Source organism: Talpa europaea (assembly GCF_964194135.1).
Source record: "Talpa europaea genome assembly, chromosome: 2".
NCBI classification, from domain to species: Eukaryota; Metazoa; Chordata; class Mammalia; order Eulipotyphla; family Talpidae; genus Talpa; species Talpa europaea.
In genome coordinates, this window is record NC_140068.1 from 93,452,917 (window position 1) to 93,475,413 (window position 22,497).

Here is a 22,497-nt window from a genome sequence, read left to right on the forward strand (position 1 = left end):
CAAGGAGCAGATATCCACTATTTGCAGCAGATATTCACTGTTACAAATGTGGTTTGTTAGGGAAACTCACCCATCCCTTCCCCAATTGTTTTTTTTCAAACTCTGGTGAGAGACTTGTTGGTAAATATATTAGGCACCCCAAATATAACACAATAGGATTAAATGCATCTCTCTTTAGCTTAACATTATGCCCAATTTGTTAAATGCTCCATGACTCATAGCTAGACCTAAATATGTGTTTTCTTCAGACATTCTCCAGGTTGTGAATCTCTGACGAGTACACTTCCTGTTTTTAATTAATTATATACCTAACCCAAGGTTTTTGCAACACCAGGTTAGCATCTAAAGTGTCTTGAACAACAGCCCCATCTAGAGACGAGTACAGCAAACTGTCTGACCATGTTTCCTAATCATATCTCACTCCCAACCCCCAACGAGGACACAGACGTTTAAATGCCCCCCCTTCCATGCTGCTCAAATAGCCAAGTAGAATCTACCTGAAAGCTTTTTCACACATTCATTACTCTTTATTTCCTCCCTTCTGTCTCTTTCTTAGCTTGAAAATCATTTGACTCTTCCCTAACTGCAAAAATCTGCCGAAGTTCAAAGTGTTTTGAGGGGGGATACACCTTCTTGTTCACACCTACTCACCTTTTCGTTCCCTAATGAGAACAATTCTTCGTTCTTTTACTTCCGAGCTCAGGTTATCTACCATCTTACTGATGCAATTGTCCAGAACCAGAGAGTGGGTTTTGGACTTGATGTCCTTCCGACAAATGGGGCATTCTATCTTCCGCTTCATCCACTCGTTGATACAGTAGGAGCAGAAACTGTGGGCACAGTTCAAGGTGACAGCCTACAATGGGAATGTGAACACACATATCAGAACTCACGGCTACTCTTCAGGGTGATCGTGATCTCGAAGCTAAGACAAGAGGTAACTCCCAAGGCCAAATAGAAAGTTAATTATCATCCCATCTGGAGGTTTTACAAAGTATTGGAATCATTCTTGTGGATGGAAATTTTTAAGATTCATGTTAGATAATTAATTTTCTTTTTCAAAGTTGAGTTTATGGTTCAGGCCCCGGGTAGGCTGATTTTTCTGCTTTATTCTACCAACTCAGAACTACACCATGAACATGGATTAGATATCCTGCAAACAACGCCACTGGACACAAATAGGACAAATGTGTGAACTTTTAGTATAAAAAAAAAATCACTAATTCTCTTATGAAAAACCAATTTATGTCTTGCTAACAGTAAATTAGAACCCTAATTTTCAGATACAAAGGGGAGCATGTGCAAAATATTCAGTATACAAAATGGTAAAAAAATCAATCTGCTCTACTCAAAAGAAACTAAAAAAAGCAAACATAGAAGATAATTTAGGCCATGGAAAAAGGAACTAAAGAAATAGAAAAAATGCAGCTGGTTCACTGACAGTGCTGGAAACCCGAAGTAAATAAGCCTATGAGAAAAAAGAAAGCAGAAGGAAGTGTGTATTTGAGGAGCTCCCTTGAGTAATTCCAAAGGTCAGATTCTGTCAGGGTCCTTTTCATGCCCAAGAATATAAACCATTCTCTTTGTTACTTTTCTTTATGTGCATCTACTAAGATATAGCATTTTCTGAGCCTTAAGTCTTTATTCCTGTTTTTTAGGATAGCAGTAAAAAAAAAAACACACACACACACACACACACAGAAATTATGTATTTTTCAAATGCCAAGGTAAGCCCAGAGAATTAAATAGGAGACACTCTGTTTACTGTGTGAGATAAATTCTCTTAAACAGGACTAAAATCCTGTTTGATGAAAATGAAACCTTTCCAACAATGACTTTGAGAGGTGACCAGTAGAAAAGGTCAGGCAGTATGCTGTAAACAAAAGACAGGGCAAGCTGTTTGTCTCTTAAACCTCCGTGCAGATGCTCCAGGTCGGTTAACTCATCACCCAGCTCAGTCTCCCTTTCTTCACCATCCCTTGGTAGAATCCTCCTGAAAGACCATCCAGAAAAAGGGGAAGAATGTATGCATGCGTCTTCCTTTTTAAAGGGAGCTGAAAAGCACTGCCATTGAACCACTTGAGTTAACACTTATGATGTAAGATGAAGTGGTTACAAATGGTAGAAAATGTGAAAAACAAAGAGTTTCTGCACAAATATCACAGAATGATAAATTGCAACAGAGGGGAGATGTTTCATTTCCATAAGAAACCTCAGAACCCCTAAACTATGTTCATTTGCCCACTGGATTTCCAAAGTGACCACACATCAGTAACATTTCTCACCATGCTCAAGGCTACATCACCCCACATTCTGAGTAGAGGAAGAGTTTTACTGAGCAGTTTTATTCTGATACTTCAAAAATCTAATGCTATGTGACTCTGTTTCCCCCCAACAAGCAACAGGCATTATTGTACTAAAAATGTTAATTATACCATACATACTTAAGAACAAATGAGATTTTAAAAAAGGACTGTAAAGGGAAAGAAAACTATGGAAAAAGAGAAATGGCCATCTCCAGAGGTCACTGAGATGTTAAATAGCTACAGGAAGTCCCTGGAAGGAATATCTCCTATTTGCCTCCAGCTGAGGCAGTCCAGGCAGCACAGGTTCCACTCAGAATTGGCAGAGCTAGAAGGTGGGAGCCATTACTCATAATTACCTCGATGAAGTATTCTGAGCAAATAATACACTGGAGCTCATTCTCCAGGACGTCATTCACATGGCTAAGAACTTCTTCCTTCTGTGCTTGCACTTTGTTTTTCTCTTCCTGCAAAGATACACAACCCCACCTGTCATTTGGGAGAACCAACAAGAATGCAAAACAGGACAGGGAACAGGGTTAATTGTCTGGAGTAGGTTACAGAAGGAGTCGAAATTAAAAATTCATCCTGCCGCAGCAACACAAGAATAAGACACTTTTCCCAAGGGTTACTGTTTCTCAGAGCTTCTTTCTAATACATGATACTGTCTTCCTTTCTCTCCTCACTTTTTCAGTATTTGCAGTATATTTCTGCCTCCTCCCCAAATTAAATAAATGTGAAAAACTGAAGATGGCACACTATAGCGCTACCAACCACACACAGTAAACAGGCATTACGCATCCTCTGTAGCTACCTATAGTTCAGAGGTGAGAGAAAAGCATCTCAAGCAACCAAGAACTCAGTGAACAAAAAAAGACATGAAGAATGGCCCAGAGAGATGGGAATAGAATTAGTTTAGAAGGTCCCTTGTGTTCTTTGCACCTGCTTCTTCTATAAAATAAGGATAATGCCTCTATTCCCAGGTGGCGGGAGCCTCTTGAAGTACCTTCAGGCTCCAAACTATGAAGCCTGCTACTACTCACTTCTACAAGGTCTGCAGTGCAATTATCTGTGCTTTCCCCAGGAGGTCAGACAGCTTATGAACATACTTTTTAGGGAGGACTTTAGGAGTGCTCTGTTAAAGCAGACATTGATTGAAGTTAGCACCTCATCCCCTAAACTGAAATCATCAGGAGTCCCTGATAGGGAGAGCAAAGTCATTTAAGGTACATTTGAGTGGATGACTCATTTTTCTTTTCTCTCTCTCTTTATTTATTTTTAAAGATTTATTTATTTATACAAGCACTGGGGTACAGGCCAGACGTGCAGGAGGGTGAGAGAATTCACCAGAGACAGGGCAGGGAGCAGAACAGACAGAAGGACCAAAGTACACTGCTGAGAGGAGCAGTGGGCAAGACAGAAGAGGTCTGCCTCGCCATGTGGGAATCTCCCTGGCCGGCCGGGAATTGAACCAGCGCTCTAGAGGCTGCGGACAGCTTCACGGTGCTGCGCTCAATCCGCTGCGCCACCGGGGAGGCCCTCTCTCTCTTTTTAAAAAAAGATTTATTTATTTATGCATACAAGAACTGGGGTACAGGCCAGAGGTGTGGGGGGTGAGAGGATTCACCAGAGACAGAACGGGGAACAGAACAGGCAGATCAACCGAAAAACTCTGCTGAGAGGAGCAGCAGGCGAGACAGGAGAGGTCTGCTGCGCCATGTAGGTTGCTCCCTGGTCAGGGATTAAACTCATGCTGTGGTGGCTGCAGATAGCTTCGCAGTGCTGCATCTTAACCCCCTGCACCACCAGAGAGGCCCTTTTATTTTCTCTTTTAATCAAAGTCAGATTGCTCAGGGTAGGGAAGAGGGTCTGGGCCCATTTCTAAATAGTCAAATTCCCTGAAAATGTATGAATCTCTGTGTTTAAAAAGATGTGGTAGTTTCTTTGACTCCACCACTCCATAACCTCTGAAGGAGCATCTATCACAGACAACCAGTCACAGCACATAAAGGAGAAAAGACAAAGCATAGTCTAGAGGACGAGACTGCAGGGTGTGAGTGCTTGATTCCTAGAATTTCACTACTGAGGGGAGGAATAGATGCCATCTTATAGGCAAAACCTGCCATAGGCCTGACTAATTTTACAAATTGTTTCCCCTGAGGCTGAAAATAGCCTTAATTTCTCTCTTCATTTACCAAAGCAACCCTTGCACTATGGAAAACGCTGAGTCAAATTCTAACCAAATTCTAAACATTTATCTTTCTCTAGTACCTTGGTCTGCTCCAATTCTTTGTTTTTGGCTTGAATGATTGCTTCAAAGTCCTTCTTGCTACGATTTAGTTCTTCCATTAGAGCACGATGCTGTAAGAAACGTAACAGACAGGTACTCAAGATGAGCTATACTACATCTCCTTCCTTTCAGCTACACACAGCCTGCATCTTCCCTCTGTCAAGGGCTTCAGTTCAAGGGATTGATGCACTGGAAGTTTCAAAATAATGCCATCCCCTCACCTGCCGCTTTTTTTCAGGGAAGGGGGCAGATAAGGAGGAAGGCCACCAAATCCATTAATCCCTCTGGAACTAACTTAAGCTCCGTGGCCATCCAAAGCAACTGAAGAACGCTGCCTTTCAGAGTCTGATTCTGTAGGTTTGGCAGGGGGCCCAGGAATGTGCATTTTTAAAAGCCACCCAAGTGACTGGGAACCAATGTTCAAGAGCTAGTAACTTAAAGTTCAAGGCTACTCAGCACTGGGAGCAGTTTTTAAGAAATTATTGGGGAGAAAGGGGGTTCAGGAAAACTAGACAATCATTTTCATTAAAATACAAAGGACCTTTAACCTATTTATTCTGCAAATCACATACTACTTGTTCATGAGGCAATGTTGCCTGAAGCCTGCCTGTCTTCTGGAAGCTGGCACACCCAAGAGTTAACAGCTCGCTCATTGTGACTGCTCAGAGCAAATGTCTAGAGGTTCTACTTCAGTGAAACATAATTCTGAGCTACCTCATGCTTAAGTCCAGCTTATACTTTAAATCTCACTTCAAATCCTTTTTTAAGGAAAGTGGAGTGAAGGTAAGTATTTTTGAAAAGCTATTACTCGAGAAACAAATTTTAAAATGCGTGGGCTCCCAAAAAGAAGTTATATCCGAAGGTCTGGGTATTCATTTTGACCGCTACTTAGTGTGTGTGTGCCCTGATTTCCTCACCTGTAAAATGAGAAAACAGGTGTCATATTTGACAAGAAAATAAAATAATGAATATGAAAGTATTCAGAAACGTCTTTTTAAGCTCTACATAAATGCAAGCTCTTATAGCAGCCTGGTAAATAGAATAATGCCAGTGGGACCACTGGAGTAGGCCCCAAACCCAGCACTATTATGGCTGAAAGCGGTACATTTTCCAGGAATGCCATTCTAGAATATGACCTGAAAGTATCTTGTTTCAATAAATGGAGAGTGGCCAAGTACCCATGCTAATGACTATGTGAAGAAAGGGGCATGAGACGCAGGTGCAGGGCATTCAATGATACCCCCAGGATTCCCATGTAGCAGAACCTTATTCTTTTCCACTCAGTTTCAAAACAATATCTGAATATTAATTTAAAAATGCTCTGAATGGAAAATACATCTACCCACCCTCCCTAGAAAATAAACAAGCTTAGAAAATAAAATTCCAAAAAGACTGAATTAATTTTCACCTAACTGGGTTTTCAAGGGTGTTTGTGTTTCCTCAAAGAAACTGAGGTTAAGTACCCTCCCACCCAAGCTTATAATACTTGACAGTTAGCATTGCAAGAAGATTGGGAGAAAAATATGTAATAAAAGAACTTAAAGATAAATTCTCATGAACAAATTTTAATGTGACTGTTCACTTTTCTCAAGATTTTTATCACCCCAGTAACCTTCTGACTAAACTTGCATCAAACTACTAATCATATTACATACAGGAGAGAAGACAAAGGAGGTTTTAAAAAGATGCCAAAGCACTTATAAAAAAACAATCAGATGAGCAAGTAATCAAATTAAATAAATTATAGGCGATCTTGTAGAAGAGTTTTATTCTTGCACTCCCAGAAAACTTCCACATTTTGCCGTTAAATTGCACATTCTCCATCTGACCTAAACTACTTATATGGAACATTCCTGAGTGATTTCTATATGGCTTTAGCTGAGGAAACATTGCTGAGGTCACGGAAGCCCATGAAGGCCCTGGTGGCCATATCATAGGTTGAAATTCCTCTCTGCTGTCCTCACCTTTCTGGAAGTGCATCCACTTCCCGGGAGAAGCTCCTAACTGCTACAGGCTCCATTCCATCTTCACCAGAGCAACGTCTGCTCAGATGAAGATGTAAGTTTTCATGCTGAGGTCTGGCATGTCTGTGAGGCTCCAAATCTCCAACCTGATGGTGTTAGCAGCTGCCACCTGCTCTGTCTACAGACTGGAGATGCCACAGAGGTGTGGACTAAGCTGCAGAGGCAGCCAGTGGCCACAAGAAGCCTGGCTGCCCCTCCCCACTCCGCAGCCCACAATAATTTCGGTACAGTGGCAAGAGATAAGTTACCTCCTGCAGAGCCTGAGCCAGCTGTTGCTTCAGGTCCTCTTCTCCTTGCTCTTTCTCCAAATCCTAAAAAGCCAAAAACAAAATGGAAGGTTTCCCTGCAGGGAGGGGGAGAAGAGGAGGGCGGGGAGGGAAGGAGCAAAATCCAGCAACAAGCAGAGCAGACAGGCTAGCAGGAGCATCTGGAAACAACAGGGGGCTAGCAGATGGAAAATCTCCCGTTTCACTTCAAGCTGTTGGCAGTCAGGGATCTGAGCAGAATTAACTGCCCAAATACTGCCACTTCAGGGCTGTCACCTTCAAGCTACCACCGAGGTGGTTCGAGGGAAACTCTGGGCTAATATTCCAAGTCTCTTTCGCTGGCTAATGCCATGAGACTCAAAAGGATGCAAATTGAGAGCTTCTGATCCAACAAATCTCTAAACTCAGTTATAATCTCCCAGGTTGGTGGAGCTCCAAAGCAGGTTTCCTCCCTCTAATCTGGCCACCGATCTCTTCTGGTTTTTTTTTTTTTTTTTTTTTTTTACCACTTTTAGCCCATAAACCTCTCCTCCTCCCTCCCTGTCTGATGGAGATATCCTCCATATCACCATTATCCTATGTCCAGCACCTTCTACAAAAATTTTTGGGCCTGTCCTCCTTCCTTTTAAGAATTACCTACCATTTAATACACCGACTTGAAATTATCCCCTAACTTGAATATCAATTTAAAACTGCTCTGATTACTTCAGACATATGTACTTTCTCCTCAAGAAGATATACTTCCTTAATGGAAAAACTCATTGTCTTTTTTTTTTTTTAATGATGTGCCATTATTTTACATCCTTCTTTGTTTTTTCACAATGCAGGACTTCACCCGAGGTTTTCACATCACCAAAGCACCCACAGTCCTCCACATAATCTCCTCTCCTGTTGATTTCTCCCCTGGCCTTCTCCCTCTCCCTCCTCTTTCTGGATGCTTCAGATCTATGGTTTGCAAAGGTTGGTTTCAAAGTCTGTCTTTGCCTGCTCCTGTTTGGTTTCTCTAGTGTTAAGTGTCTTTATAACCACCCAAACCCCAAGTACAGAGCCAGGCAACTTGGGGGTTCCAAAAAAAAATTTCTGTGTGAAGCAGTAAAACAGCATCGGTTGAGTGCGCTTCTGAAGAAGCAGTAGGAGTAGGGCAAATCTACAGAATTTGGTGGCAGGGGGGAAATATAACCAATAAACAAAGGACTACATTATCTATGACCCTCTTATATCTGGAGAAATTCTCTAAATCAGTCTTTTGCTGCCCTTCTTTACCATTTTAGTATGGAAAGATTTTATAGCTATATCTTGAAGCGTATTAAGATATTAATTAACAATATTAATCATTAACCATATTAATTAACAATAACTATTGCTAATTGATATATTAATTATTAACAAACATTAATTAACAATAATTATTTTTCCTGAACACATTAGACTTTAAAGAGCTCTGCTCTGGCGAAGGTGTCATACACTAAATAAGTAGATATAAGCCTCCCTCTATTAACTTCAAGCACTAGTCCATGTTAGATAAAGGAGACAAAAGGGAGGCATGAGCAAGCAGTAGATACCCTTAGAAAGACCTATTTAATCCATGGCCTTTACAGTTCAAAGGGATGGCAAAGAATAGAATGGAATTATTTTTGAATTGTTAAGAAATAAGCCAACACTACTGGTGTTCCTTGCACTGAGCAAAGTAAACAAAAGATAAATGCTTCTTCACTTCAATCTTGATTGGTTCTTCTTAGTTCTAAGTCAACAATGGGGAATTCTTGACATTCAACAACACTTGAACAAGTTGGTGGGAGTAAAACATGTGGGTCTTATCAGATGGGAACTGACATTTTGAGCAGGGATCAGGATCAGCTCTAGTCTAAAAACTCTGGGCAAGAAGAGTTTGTCATCTAAGCAAATGTCTTGGGGATGGGGACATAATTAGTCTTACCTACCCACAGCTAAGACTGTCATCATCTCTCCTTGCTAAAGGCACTATGGAAGGGGGCTTATCATTCAATCCAACAATTGAGTTATAGTATACCTGTCCCCTCTCATGCTGGATGCTCAGAATAAAAACAAAAATATTTCTGCTCTTAGCATCTCACTTCCGAGGTTAGCTACAAAGTTAACTACTCATCATAGCTAACAAGATGCAGGTACAATAAGAGCACAGTAGCCAGCTTACCTGACTTAGCTTTGACCACACAGACCACTATTGGTTTAACTGGAATGCCACAAATTGGAGTTTGTGGCATTCTGACCTTCAACCAACCTCTCTCTGATTTGAACCCAATTCTGAGGAACCTCAGTTTTATATCCTGAGATCAGTTACATCCTTGCTAGTTCTGCCAGTCACCTTGCCCCAAATCTTAACACCCCAACTCCAGCTCTTAATCTGATCCTCATCTTAAGCCCTGACCCTTTACTCAAGCTCCTTATCTCAAAGTTTTCTGTTCCCATTCCACATCCTGTCTCTTGTGCTCTGCATCTGATCCCTGACCCAAAAAACAAAGAGCTCTGGCCAGAAGCTCCCCGGGGGCCTTCCTGAGGGGCACTCATCCCTCCCTCCTGTGTGGTACCTGAAGATGCTGTTCCTCTTCCTGGAAAGTCTTCTCCAGTTGCTCCACTCTGGCTTGCTGTCGGGCCTGCTCTGCACACAGCTGGGACTGTAAGTCCTGCAGCTCCTGCTCCATTTTCACAATTTTCTTTGAGTTTCCTTTTTGGGTGTGCTTTTTCACATTCAGAACAGCTACCTGTTTTTCCTGCATCTGTGTTTTCAGCCTCCACATCCTGGACATGGTGACCTTAAACTGCTCTAACCTGCTATGAGATGCTGAAGGGTTTGAGGCTTTCTGCTTCTTATGAAGATGCTCTATAACTTTCGTGGGGCCAGGGTAAGTATGAGGCCCTGTGGTCTTCTCACTTGGCTCAAGAGAAGTCAACTTAGGATCCAAATATTCAGAGGGTTGACTGGCCACTTCACTTTTCCCATGTAACTTTGCTGGTTGACCAGGTTCACAAGACACTTTACTCATTATGGATTTCAAATTTGAGGGGCCTTCAGCTCCAGGACCTTCTAATTCATCCAAATTAAATTTCCTTTTAGTTCGCAAGCCTTTATTTTTTCCCATTGTCTGGTTATACTTTGGGGCAAGACAAGGATACATCCTTTCCCAGTCTTCTTCAGTAACATCATATTCATACTCTGCTTCCTCCTTATTTTCCAGGGGCACCCCAAGCTGGATATGGTCTCCCTTATGGATAGAATAGACCTTTAAAGGTTCTAGACGTTCTCTGTTCAGCCAAACACCATTCAGACTCTGGGGAAAGGGATAGAAAGACAAAATCAGTTTCATGACTTTCCTCCTCTTAACGGAACTTCTCTCCTGCCACTATAACACCTTCTGCCTTTTCAGAAGGAAAACCCTTGAGAAAAAAGCAGAAAAGAAAATTTCATAAACTGTCATCTTTACAAACGGTGTATGATCTCAAATACCGTGGTTTAAATAAATCAAACCCTGTTCAAGTTTTTCTTTGCACTGGTTTTCATAATCACCAATTTGAATGTCAGTGGCAGCAAAGTGATAATTAAAAAAAGCGGGCCAGTCGATGTCTTAGTTATCAATAGGGGAAAGGTGGGGTTATCTGCACCCCTTATACATTAGTTGCATCACCTGATGCTCAATCTCTGTCCAGAGTTTCTAATCAGTTGTTGAGGATGGTGTAAACCCAGAGCCCAAAGGCAATGTTGTCCTGGAGTTTTCCAGATGATTTATGTAGCTCAGTGGTTCACAACCCTGACTGTACAGTGAAATCACCTGGAAATGTTTAAAACCAAAAGCAGTGTCCAAGTCACCCTCAAGCTGAGATGGTGAATAGGCATCAGGATTTTTAAAGTCAGGTTTACATACAAACCCATACAGTGGGTCACTGTATCAAGACACAGTGCCCCTTGGCAGTCAACCTTTCCCCCATTCCCAGGCAACAAGCCATCTGTTCTCTGACCCTTTCCAGAATGCTGTATAAAATGGAATACTAATACCCTTGAATCTGGTTTCTTTCACTTAGCACATTGACTTCAAGATTTGTTCACTTTTTTGCATGAACAGTAATTCGGTACTTTAATTGCTGAATTGTATTACAGAGTATGAATGTACCAGTTTGTTAGTCCATTCCCTAATTGGTTTTGGTGATTATGAAATCACTACAAACATGTCACATAACGTTGTATGTATATAGAAACATAAAAGCATTCACATACAAGTTTCTGTGAGAACACAGGCTTTCATTACTTTGGGGTAAATAATCTAGAAACAGGATTGATGGGTAAGTATATTTAACTGTAAGAAACTGTCAAACTTCTTTTCAAAGCGGTGGTACCAGTTTGTAGGCTCATTTGCGATGTTCAACAATTCCAGTCACTATACCCGTTCACCAGCACTTGGTATCGCTTTAACAGTTCTAAGGGTGTGTATCAGTCAGTATTTTAATTCTTTACTAAAATATAATATAAAAACATTAAAAGTGTGCAAATTGTAAGTACACAACTAAACAAATAATCACAAAGTGAACATCTCACTGCAAGACCATGAGGTTTTTAAAAACCCTACATTAACATCCCAGAAAAACCCTTGTTATCTTCTTCAAGTCACTGAAGTGAATACTAGCCTGGCTTAACATCACACATTAGTTTGCCTGGTTTTTAACAGTATATAAATTGCATCATAAAATGTTTTATTTCACTCAATATTTTGTTTGTGAGATTTATCCTTGGTGTTAAATATAGCTGTAGTTCATTCAAATTAAATATAGTATACGTTTCCACAGTTTATTTATCCATTCTATGTAAATAGACATTTGGGAGTGAAAATGTTGTCATAATGTATAAATATGTGCAACTTTAATAAATAATGTCAAATACTTTTTCAAAGGAGTTGTACCAATTCATACTTCCAGCAAGACAATTTGTTCCATATCCATGCTAATACCTGGCATTGTCAGTATGTAAATTTTAGCCACTCTCAGTGTTGTATAGAGGTATTCCATCATGGTTTTAATTTGCATTTCCCTGATCATTAATGAGGTTGAACCACTTTTCATGAAAATTTAAAATGTGGATTTAATATTTAATTTTGTGAAGTGCCTGGCTCTTGCCCACTTTTAAAACTGGGTTATCACTTTCTTGCTGCTTTGGAGTTCTGTATACATACATGTATAAGTCCTTCATCCATTATGTGGAGTAAATATCTTCCAGTCTGATCTGGCCTTTCACTCTTAATGGTGTCTTCTGATGAACAGAATTCTTAAGCTTAATGTGATACTGTCATTCTTTTTAAAAAGTACCCCAGGTAAGGGCAAAAATTGGAAATAATAGTTGAGAAGCACCACTCTAGCTGCCAGAAGAACTGAAGAGTCACAAGCAGCAAGATTGCACAGAATGTAACTCAGGTAGCAAGTGAACAGTAACATGATGGGGAGGAATGGTAAAGGCTCAGAAAATAGGCCAGATTCTCTAGGAAAGGAGGTGAGGAAATGCCCCAAGGCATTTTACATTGTGACTTGGAAACAAATGATTTTTTGACAGAGTTGTATATCAATACCTAGGACCGACTATCTGAAAATCTTCTCAATTAACTGAAATCTACACATCCACAACCACCAGATTTTGTGTGCAGAGTTAGCAGTCCATCAAGGTTGACTTTGGCTTTTCTTTTAAGCCAATTTTAAACCAAATTGATTTATTTGTAATTTTTTTTTTTAGAGGCATGTTATTTATTTATTTGTTTGTTTGTTTGTTTTGTTTATACATGCACTGGGTACAGTCAGAAGCACGGGAGGGTGAGAGAATTCACCAGAGCCAGAGCGGGGAGCAGAGCAGGCAGAAGGACCGAAGTACACTGCTGAGGGGAGCAGCGGGCGGCAGGAGAGGTCTGCGCGCCATGTGGGACCCTCCTCCGGTGGCCAGGGAGCAGCCGGGGATTGAACCAGCGCCGTAGAGGCCGCGGGCAGCTTCGCAACCCAGCGCTCTACCGCTGCGCCACCGGGGAGGCCCTATTTGTAATTTTTATATCTGTACTTACTTAAGCTTTCAGCTTCTGGCCATTCCAGCATATGAGAGACCTTTTTATGAAGAAAGAATGTAATTCTGAGTCTTGAATTATTAGAAATATCTACCTATTGAAAAGTCTTGGCAAATGACATAAAGTATGACCCTAACAGAAATACCCTGTATTTGAGATTTAAACCCTTCATTAGAAGGATTGCCAAGGCATCATGACAGAAAGAATAGCAGCATTTTTAAGGGAAAAAAAAAGAAAAAGGAAGATAAGGGTGCTTTTTACCTCTGAGAACAGTTGCTTCATCAAAACACTCCAGTCACAGCTTCTCTCAAAAAGCACTTGCCTCACAAACGGACTTAAAGCTAAGAGGTTTAAACTAATTGTATAGAAAAGAGTAGGAAAAACCAGGAGTCTACCTTTCCTCTCTCTATTATATGTCTGAGACGCAAGAGAAGAGTCTTATGGTAACAATGGCCCTAGAAGGGTACAAACCAAAAGCTGGTGAACATCCAGAAGAACAATCCTATCTTTTGTTGGCACAGGTTGTCCTTGAGGTTGACAGAGTCAAGGAACACTAAACTCAGTCAACTTTCCAAGCTTTCAAAATGAGTTTGGTGGGGGGCCTCCTTGGTGGCGCAAGGGGTTAAGACGCAACCTATGAAGCTGTCCGTAGCCTCTGCAGCATGAGTTCCATCCCCGGCCAGGAAGCTACCCACATGGCACAGCAGACCCCTCCTGACTCACCCACTGCTCCCCTCAGCAGTGTTTCAGTCATCTGCCTGCTCTGTTCCCCACTCTGTTTTTGGTGAATCCTCTCACCCTTCACACCTCTGGCCTATACCCCAGTTTTTGTATACATAAATAAATAAATCTTTAAAACAAAAAAATGAGTTTGGTGGGCCAGCCTGTAAGATAGCTGTGATACTGTGAATTATAATAAGATATGTATATAATATATATATAATAAGATCTACATCCTATTTTTTTTTTTTTTGGTGGGACCCTCGCCGGCGGCAAGGGAATGAACCGGCGCTACAGAGGCTGCAGGCAGCCTCGCAGCCCAGCGCTCAACCGCTGCGCCACCAGGGGAGGCCCCTCTACATCCTATTTCTAGCATAGAAATACTGCACATGATCAAGGAAAGAAGCAACAAGGACTCATGTCTGTAATACTGCAACCCTCTTTCTCAGATAGCCAATTTAGAAGAGGAAAACAACTTTTCCTAAGGTGTTTTGATATAAGCTATTGCAGGGGCTTGAGGATATTAACAGTTATTATCTTAAATAGACACAATTAATCATATTTTTAAATTATGTAGTCAGTTAGCAGATTGTTTGTTGTCCTTCACTGGTTTCTGAAAACGGCATAGTAGGGAGCCTTATGTGAGTTGAGTCAGGGATCATTCACTCAGTCAGTTATGCAAGAGGCCTAAGGCAAGACCTCTTATCTCTCTGGGTCTCAGATTCATCTGTTCCCAGAAGGGGTTAAACCAGATCATTTCTAAGGTTCCTTTTTCAGTGCCAATTTCTATTCTGCTCATAATGCCTCGCTGAGCGCTAAACCAATTTACTTAGCATTTGTACCCTCTCCTTCAACACAGTGCCAGTTCAACTTAATCCTAGAGGAGGAAGGTATTTTCTCCAGCTGCTTAAATCTAGCAGTTTCATGTCTGCAAAATGAGGTTGTTGGGCAGGCCTGTAAGATACCTGTGATATTGTGAATTATAACAAGATATGGATATGTGGGGCTTCCCCGGTGGCGCAGCGGTTGAGCGCAGGGTTGCGAAGCTGCCCGCGGCCTCTGCAGCGCCGGTTCGATCCCCGGCTGCTCCCCGGCCACCGGAGGAGGGTCCCGCATGGCGCGCAGACCTCTCCTGCCGCCCGCTGCTCCCCTCAGCAGTGTACTTCGGTCCTTCTGCCTGCTCTGCTCCCCGCTCTGGCTCTGGTGAATTCTCTCACCCTCCCGCGCTTCTGACTGTACCCAGTACATGTATAAACAAACAAACAAACAAATAAATAAATAAAAGCATGCCTCTATAAAAAAAAAAAGATATGGATATGTGTGTGTGTGTATAATATTTGATCTACATCCTATTTCTAGCATAGAGCTTCTTAAAAAATGACAAAACAACACACCCTTGAGATGTCCTAAGTAGAAAGAGAGAAAGAATAGGTTTATGTCTTTAAGTTAATAAGGTGACTTTTGGAATGCACCCATATGTCAGGGGCCGGTTGCCAGTGTAATCATCCTAAGAATAAGGGTAGAAACTTCAGTACCACCCCTCAAACTTTTGGGAGAGGAGAAAAGTTAGAGGTAGAATTAAATGATCAATGACTTAATTAATCATGACAATGTAATATAAAAAATTAACAGGGCCTCCCTGGTGGCGTAAGGGGTTAAGACACAACTTATGAAGCTATTCGCAGTCACTGCAGCACGAGTTAGATACCCGGCTGGCCAGGGAGCTACCCACATGGCGCAGCAGACCTCTCCTGACTCGCCCGCTGCTCCCCTCAGCAGGGTATTTCAGTCAGTCTGGTTGTTCTGTTCCTCACTCTGTCTCTGGTGAATACTCTCACCCCCTGTACCTCCTGCCTGTATCCCAGTTCTTGTAGGCATAAATAAATAAATCTTTAGAAAAAAAATCAACACGCATAAATCAGCTGCCTTCCAATGAGATAAAAGAGAAAGATACAAAAGGAATCCAAATTGGGAAAGAAATAAAACTATCATTATTTGCAGATGACATGACAATATACATAGAAAACCCTCACGATTCCATGGAAAAACTATTTCCTTTTATGTCTTTCTCTTGCTTAATTACTCTGATTAAGAAATTCCTATCCTATTGACTATGGTGGAGGATTACTGGTGCTTCAGTGGTAGGTGGAGTATTATAACATTCATCTGAAAAGATGTAGACCTACACCCCTAAATCATCTACAGTGTTGTAAACCAACATGACCTCAATAAAAATAATTTAATTTAAAAAATCAACAAAATTCAATAAAAGTCTTTAGGTTTCTGTGGGCTATACCTTGTTGTCCATAATTGTCCACTGGCCCTCAGCATTCTGCTTCAAAACACAGTGATTTCGGGAAATCATCAGAGGGCAGATTTTTGATACCAGTTGATATGTGACACCAAATCCTCGCCCTATAGTCACCTATGGAGACAACAACATGAGAGATACAGTCAGTCACTGTGATGAAAAAGGAGGTCATTTACAATCTTGCCAATCAGCAGTGTACACATCTCCCTATTTATGAAACCAAACTTCTGTGAAATCCGAATAGTTCGTTGATTATCTCCTCCTTCAACTGCATGGAAGCCACTAGGTAGAAAAAGGCAAGAAGTTAGGCCTCCCTGGTGACTCAAGGGGTTCAGTACAGCACTGTGAAGCTATCTGCATCCTCTGCAGCATGAGTTCAATCCTGGCCGGTCAGGGATACCCACATGGCGCAGCAGACCTCTCCTGCCTTTCCCGCTGCTCCCCTCAGCAGTGTATTTCAGTCAGTCTTCCTGTTCTGTTTCCCACTCTGACTCTGGTGAATCTTCTCACCGCCCCCCTCCGAAATCTCTGGTCTGTACCCCAGTTCTTGTATGCATAAATAAATAAATCTTTAAAAAAAGAAAAAAGGCAATAAGTTACAACAGGAAGAAACAGCTAAGTAGAGTCTGTCACCGAATGTCAGAGTTGACAGGACCGTGAAAGATCTCTGGTTCAATACCCACAAGATGGAGCAATTCTTTCTACACCCCTGTCCCCCCATTAAGTAGTCTCAAACATCACCAAGAACCGCAGTCTCTATACAAGACAGTCCCTTTAATGGCTCTGATTTGATATCTTTCGCCCTATAAATTCCATCCACTGGTCCAGGCTCTGTATGAACACCATTAAAAAATCATCAATCCCCTTCCACTGACAGCTTTAAAGTTCTGCAGTCTTTTCCTATTTGCCCTATGTTCCCAATTATTTCACACTAACTCCCATGGCATAGCTTGAGTCTCGGCCATCTAAATGGGTCTGCAAAGAGACTGCTGGTTTATTTTTATTCCTGGATGGCATATTAAGAAAAATCAACTTAATTTCTATTACATAGTCGAATGCAAGTTTCACTTTCCCAGTTCTAGATATTATCACTGGAGCATGTAAATTGCATTAGCTTTCAAAGCAGATCTATCACACTGCCAATGTATCCTCCAGGCTTAAGAATGATTAAATTTCGTGGTCTAACCCTGTGCCCCCAAGAATTGCTATGCTAAATCATGTCTCTTCTGTCCTATACTTGAGTAGTTGGTAAATCTGGATGCAAGTGCAGGACTTCACATTGAGGCTACTGAATTTTATCTGGTTAGTTCAGCCTATCATGTGAGCTTGTGAATTTTTATTCTGCCATCAGATATACTCAATATCCCTTCAAGGTTTGAATCATCCAACAAATTGATATGCCTTCTGTTCAAGACACAGATAAATAGATTGAAACAGGATATAGCCAAAGGCAAAACTCTCAGGATAGCCTAGAAAACATTCTAAATACACAATCTGAGTACACAAGTCATAATTAAACTGAAAGTCTCTGCATAGAGTACATATTTTCTATCTCATCCACATGAACAGCACAGAGCCTCTGAAAAATGTTGCAAAGAAATCCCAACTCACATCTACCATACTGTCTTAATGGACCAGTCGAGTTATAATAAGAAGACAATAAACTCATTTGTGATTCAGATCCAGAATTCCCTGCTTTTTTTTTCTTGGTACACAAATCACTTCTTTAGTGACCCAGTCCACATCTTACTTGGAAACATGAAGTAAAATGGTCTGTTTTCTAAAAATTGCCTTCTTGCTCCTTTTGAAAATCTTTCAGAATCACACCTGTCCTCCTCAGCCCCTTAAAGAATACTATGACTCTCCTCACTCCAATCTATTCCTCCCCACAAACTCATCTCAGTAACTGAGATGAGGAACATCCAATCAATTGCTTAGCCCATAACCTGGGAGCCATCTTTGATCATTCACTGTCCTTCATCCCAAAGTTCAAGTCATCAGCAAATACTACTAAATATAATCCAGATGTTTGAATCTATTAATCTCTATTTGTATGGCCACTATCTTGGTCCAAACAATCAGGCCTCCTCTAGTCACACTGTGTTTTGCTCTTGTATTAGCCTCCCCTAAACCTCAAGCTTCAAAGCGAGACTGGAAAAGATGTAAAATCTTTCCCTACTTTCCTTAAAATCCTCCAATGGTCCAAACTTTCCCCCACAGTCTTAAGCCTAGCTAGGTGAGGGTCCTTTTCACCTCGCCCCTCTGCTTAGAACATGCTTCTTTCACATCTTTGAAGGGCTCCTTCTCATCTTTCAAATTTAAGATCCTCAGAGGCCTACCCTGATTACTCTTATCTAAAGTCACTGCCTGCTCCCCCATGCTCCTGATTTCCTCATGATACTAGCTGACACTTATCATAATCCAAAATTATCTTGCTTGTTTTACTTTTCTATTGTATCTACCACTGTTCTTCTGTACATGGCACAGTTTAGTAAGTATTCACGAAAGAATGGAAAAATAAGAGCGATCCTGTTTATGAGTCCTCCCAGACTCCAGAATGGGCATTTTTTAGGTGGGACATTGGAAACTGGGCTATTACCACTGGAAACTATGGAGCAGCAGCGAGGAACTCTTACAGTGTGGCTTTTCCCCCTTTAAAATGTTGTGGAGGCCACCTCCACCAAAACCTTGCATCTGAAGTTTTTTAGAGCCTTACCAGTTTGCCAGAATTGCATTAATTATGTAAGTTCCTCTGACTTTATATTTTATATCCTTCAAAAATGGAGTGTTTAAACATTTGTCTGTCCATCCATATTTAGTAAGAATTTCTATTTAGGAAGCTTTATTTCTAATAAAGAAAGCACTTCATATTCCATTTTAATCCTTCAGGGAAGAAAGCCAGATTGCCATGTGGGTAGCCTGGGGAAAGCAGGAAAGGAAGAAGAGTGTCTTTTTCTCAAATAGTTTCATATAAACTCTGAATCAAGGAAAGTAAGGAAATACTTTTTTTCATCCTTCCCTTCACTGTCCAGTCCCAGAACTCAGCTAAGTATTACTGCTACTCCTACACCATGGTAGAGCCTGCAACGAACTTACGTGGCTATCCCTGCTCACTTTATAATTTAAAACTAAATTTTGCATGGGGACTGAGTGCCAAAAATACCACCAACTAACTCAGTGTTGGGGATTGTTTCCATTTACAACAGTTTTGCAAGCCTTTGCTCATATTAACATTACAAGATCATTTTGTCCTTCTAAGATGATCAAACTATCCTTTCTGGCTCAAACTATCCTTTTCCTTCTGGGTATGACTCCTACTGCTTCCCAGAAGAACAGCAAATATTTAAGAACCATCCTTTCTCCTCTCCCAACCCTCTTAGAGCAGAAAAATTCATGAAACTCAAATACAACAGAAGAAAAAAGAAAGATACAATGGTTTTTCCCAAAGGCCTACATACTCACAGAGTATGGGAGCTAGCTACTTTGCCATAAAATCTCTATTTGCTATCCACCAAAGTCTTTGGATTGGTTTAAGAACTCTAAAGACACCCATTTTGGCAACTTACTACCGTATTCCCTTCAATGAAGTGAGAAGCACTTGGTTTTATCTGTGAAATCTAAGAGTGGGAAGACTGTATACTTCCTAAAATCTTGTGCATACCAGTCCATGCTATAGTTTGGGAACCATTACACTAGGTAAGACTTCATTTCATCTCTTGACTTTGACTGCAGGCTATGCTCCAACTACTTCCTAAGACAACCACCTTGCAGGCAGCACGGCTTGACTGACCTCGCCTCCACACAAGCCTCCCAGCAAGTCAGTCTTCCCACTGTCTTTACCATTTACTGTGGCTGCTCCCCGCACAGGTGTCCTCACACAAAATTGACCATTAGTTTTATTTATTTATTTTTTTAATTAATTCAAATTTTATTTTTATATTCCCCATACAATTGCAACCCCCCCATTCTGACCCCAACCCCTCCCCTCCCGCCCCCCCACCCCCCAAAAAGTGTCTCTGGTTCATAGTTTTTTGTTGATTTTGATTTTCACTTTCTTATAGTTATTCATTTTCCTGGTCCCTTATTTAAGTTTTCTAGATTCCTGCTATGAGTGAGACCATCCGGTAATTTTCTTTTTCTTTCTGGTTTATTTCGCTGAGCATGATTCCTTCCAGCGCCATCCATGTTGCTGCAAATTGCACGTGTTTATCTTTTTTGAATGCTGAGTAATATTCCATGGTGTATATGTACCACATCTTCTTGATCCAGTCATCTATTTTTGTAGCCATTAGTTTTAAATAAGTCTAGGAGTGCTTTATATTCCTCCTGCCCCTGCTCCAGGTGCTTTAATTCTTTCTGCCCTCTGCCCCCCCAACAGATTTACAGGGCGACCAAGCTGTTCAGAAGTAGTAATACATTGATCCACAGCAATTGAACCTGAAAGAATGAGCTAACCCATAACTACTCAGCAGCTTAGAAGGTTATATGTGAGAATGTAGTACATACACAGGGATCAGATTAAATAATTACAAAAGCCCCAAATAAGCTATATAACTAGTGTCTTCATTTGTTAACTTCCCAAAGGTATATGTGTATGGAAATGACAGTGTAGGGAAAGACCATGCTCAAGCTGAAAAATAAATGCCCATTGTGGACTCTTAGGCACTAATACCTGGACAGAGGAGAAACTAGGGGGGCAAATGTTCTCTTGGAGTTCTTCAAATCACAGCACAGAAGTAAGCCTTTGTAACACTTGATCTAGCAGCTGACCTAAATCCCTCCTCTGACCTGAGAAACCACCTTTGTATTTAATAGAACGAAATAATCTATATCTTGGCATTTGATCATGGAGTCTACACTGATGTTCTCAGATTCTTTCACTCTATAAATTTCTCTTTCCCCACTGAGCAATACACACGTTACCTCGTTGATTCTCTGTAGCATACCAAAGAAGGTAAGTACTCAGTAAATACCTGGGAAGCTGAATTGAGACTACATCGTTTATAGAAAATCTAATTAAACATACACAAGAGTCAAAAGGCTTCTTTAATTCATCTTTCATAAAAATCATTTCCAAAACCCAAATGGTTATCCGTCATCACAAGCTGACCCCTGTCAGCTCACCGTCTCAAACTGATAGGACTCTTTTAACTCTCTCCATTTACCCCTCTAGAATCAGCACCCCAGTTCTAGTGCCCTCAACTGAAACCTTGCCTCACCTTTCCTCTTTTTAAAAAAAGTTAAAAATTTGCATTTATGACCGCATTAGCAAACACGACAAGCAGCCTCTGGAGGAGGGGGCTCTTATATTTCTGAATTCCTAACCCCCACCTCATGGGATGCCGAAGAGCAGTACCGAGACACAGGATAAATATTGGCCATCCAAAGCACCAATTCTCCTCTACCAAAAGAAACATGTTACATTAAAGTTTGAGGGTTTTAAGGGTCATGACCGAAAACTGGCAATCTTTTTTTTAAAAAAAAAAACACCTTGAAAAAGTTCACGCTCTCGGAAGCCCTTCCTGGTTCTCGGTCAAACTCAGGGCGATTCTTGCCTCTAAGCTCCGCTACACAGTTCCAGGCCCCGGACAGGAACCGCTGGGTTCGGTGAGATCTAGGGGCCACCCCAATCCCCTCCCAACCCCGACTCCTCCTCCACCACGAATCCCTACCTTGGGCTCAAACTCTACGCCCCCCACTCCCTAACGCCCCTCTTCCCGGGTCGGTCTCAACCCCGGACTCCAGCAGCAGCTCGCCCCCGAGCCCTAGGCCTCTCTCAAAGGAGCCATCTTTACTCCTACGCGGTCCCTATGCCCCCCGCCCCAACACCTCCCACTTCAGACCCCCCCACCAACCGCTCGGCCCAGACCCAACCCTCTGCCCCCCAAGGGCCACCCTTCGCATCTCTCCTTTTCCCTCCTGCTCCCACCTCCCCCGTTCCATTCATCTCTCCCGCCCCTACGCGCTACTTCCCAGGGGCTGCTGCTCCCTCCAACCCCCTTTCCTGGCCGCAGGAGGACCCCGACCCATCCCTCTCACCTCGCCGCCATCCTCCAGCTGCAGCCACTCGGCGTCCATCCCCACCCGCCGCAAACACCAGCTCCGGCCACGGGTGCGGTCCCCGGTGAGCAAGGAGCCCGGCTCCCCCATAGCCCACTCGGCCCCGGGTCGCAGTCAACGCAGAGCGAGACCCCGACCCTGGTTCCCGCCGCCTCCTGGCTTCCTCGCGGGCGCCATACCTAAACAACAGACAGAAGCAATCGCTACGCACTCGTGATCGATGCGAACCTTCGCTCAGGCTCGGCGCCCAGCCTGCCCGCCCTTCCGCGGGCCGGAGTCACCGCGCCTGCGCAGAGGAAGCCCGGGCCCCGTCAGGCGCAGGTGAAGGGGAGTTTAGCTCCTGGTGGGGCTGGGGACGCCCCGGCCTCGCCGGCTGTGCGAGAACTTTACTCGTGCTTCCTAGCACCACCGTCCCTGCCTAGTCGCCCCAAACAACATAGTCTGTCTTACTTAAA

General features: G+C 42.1%; 1 protein-coding gene across 1 annotated transcript; it reads right to left on the reverse strand.

Moving 5' to 3' along the window:
* Positions 1 to 643: 643 nt before the first annotated feature.
* On the reverse strand, positions 644 to 22,132 carry RNF8 (ring finger protein 8; the record flags this gene model as incomplete). The annotated part of the gene is made up of 7 exons (XM_084228148.1): positions 644 to 856; positions 2,663 to 2,770; positions 4,575 to 4,664; positions 6,866 to 6,928; positions 9,451 to 10,191; positions 15,968 to 16,096; positions 22,022 to 22,132. The coding sequence occupies 7 exons, from the start codon at positions 22,130 to 22,132 to the stop codon at positions 644 to 646; spliced, it is 1,455 nt and encodes a 484-aa protein (XP_084084274.1).
* Positions 22,133 to 22,497: the final 365 nt, after the last annotated feature.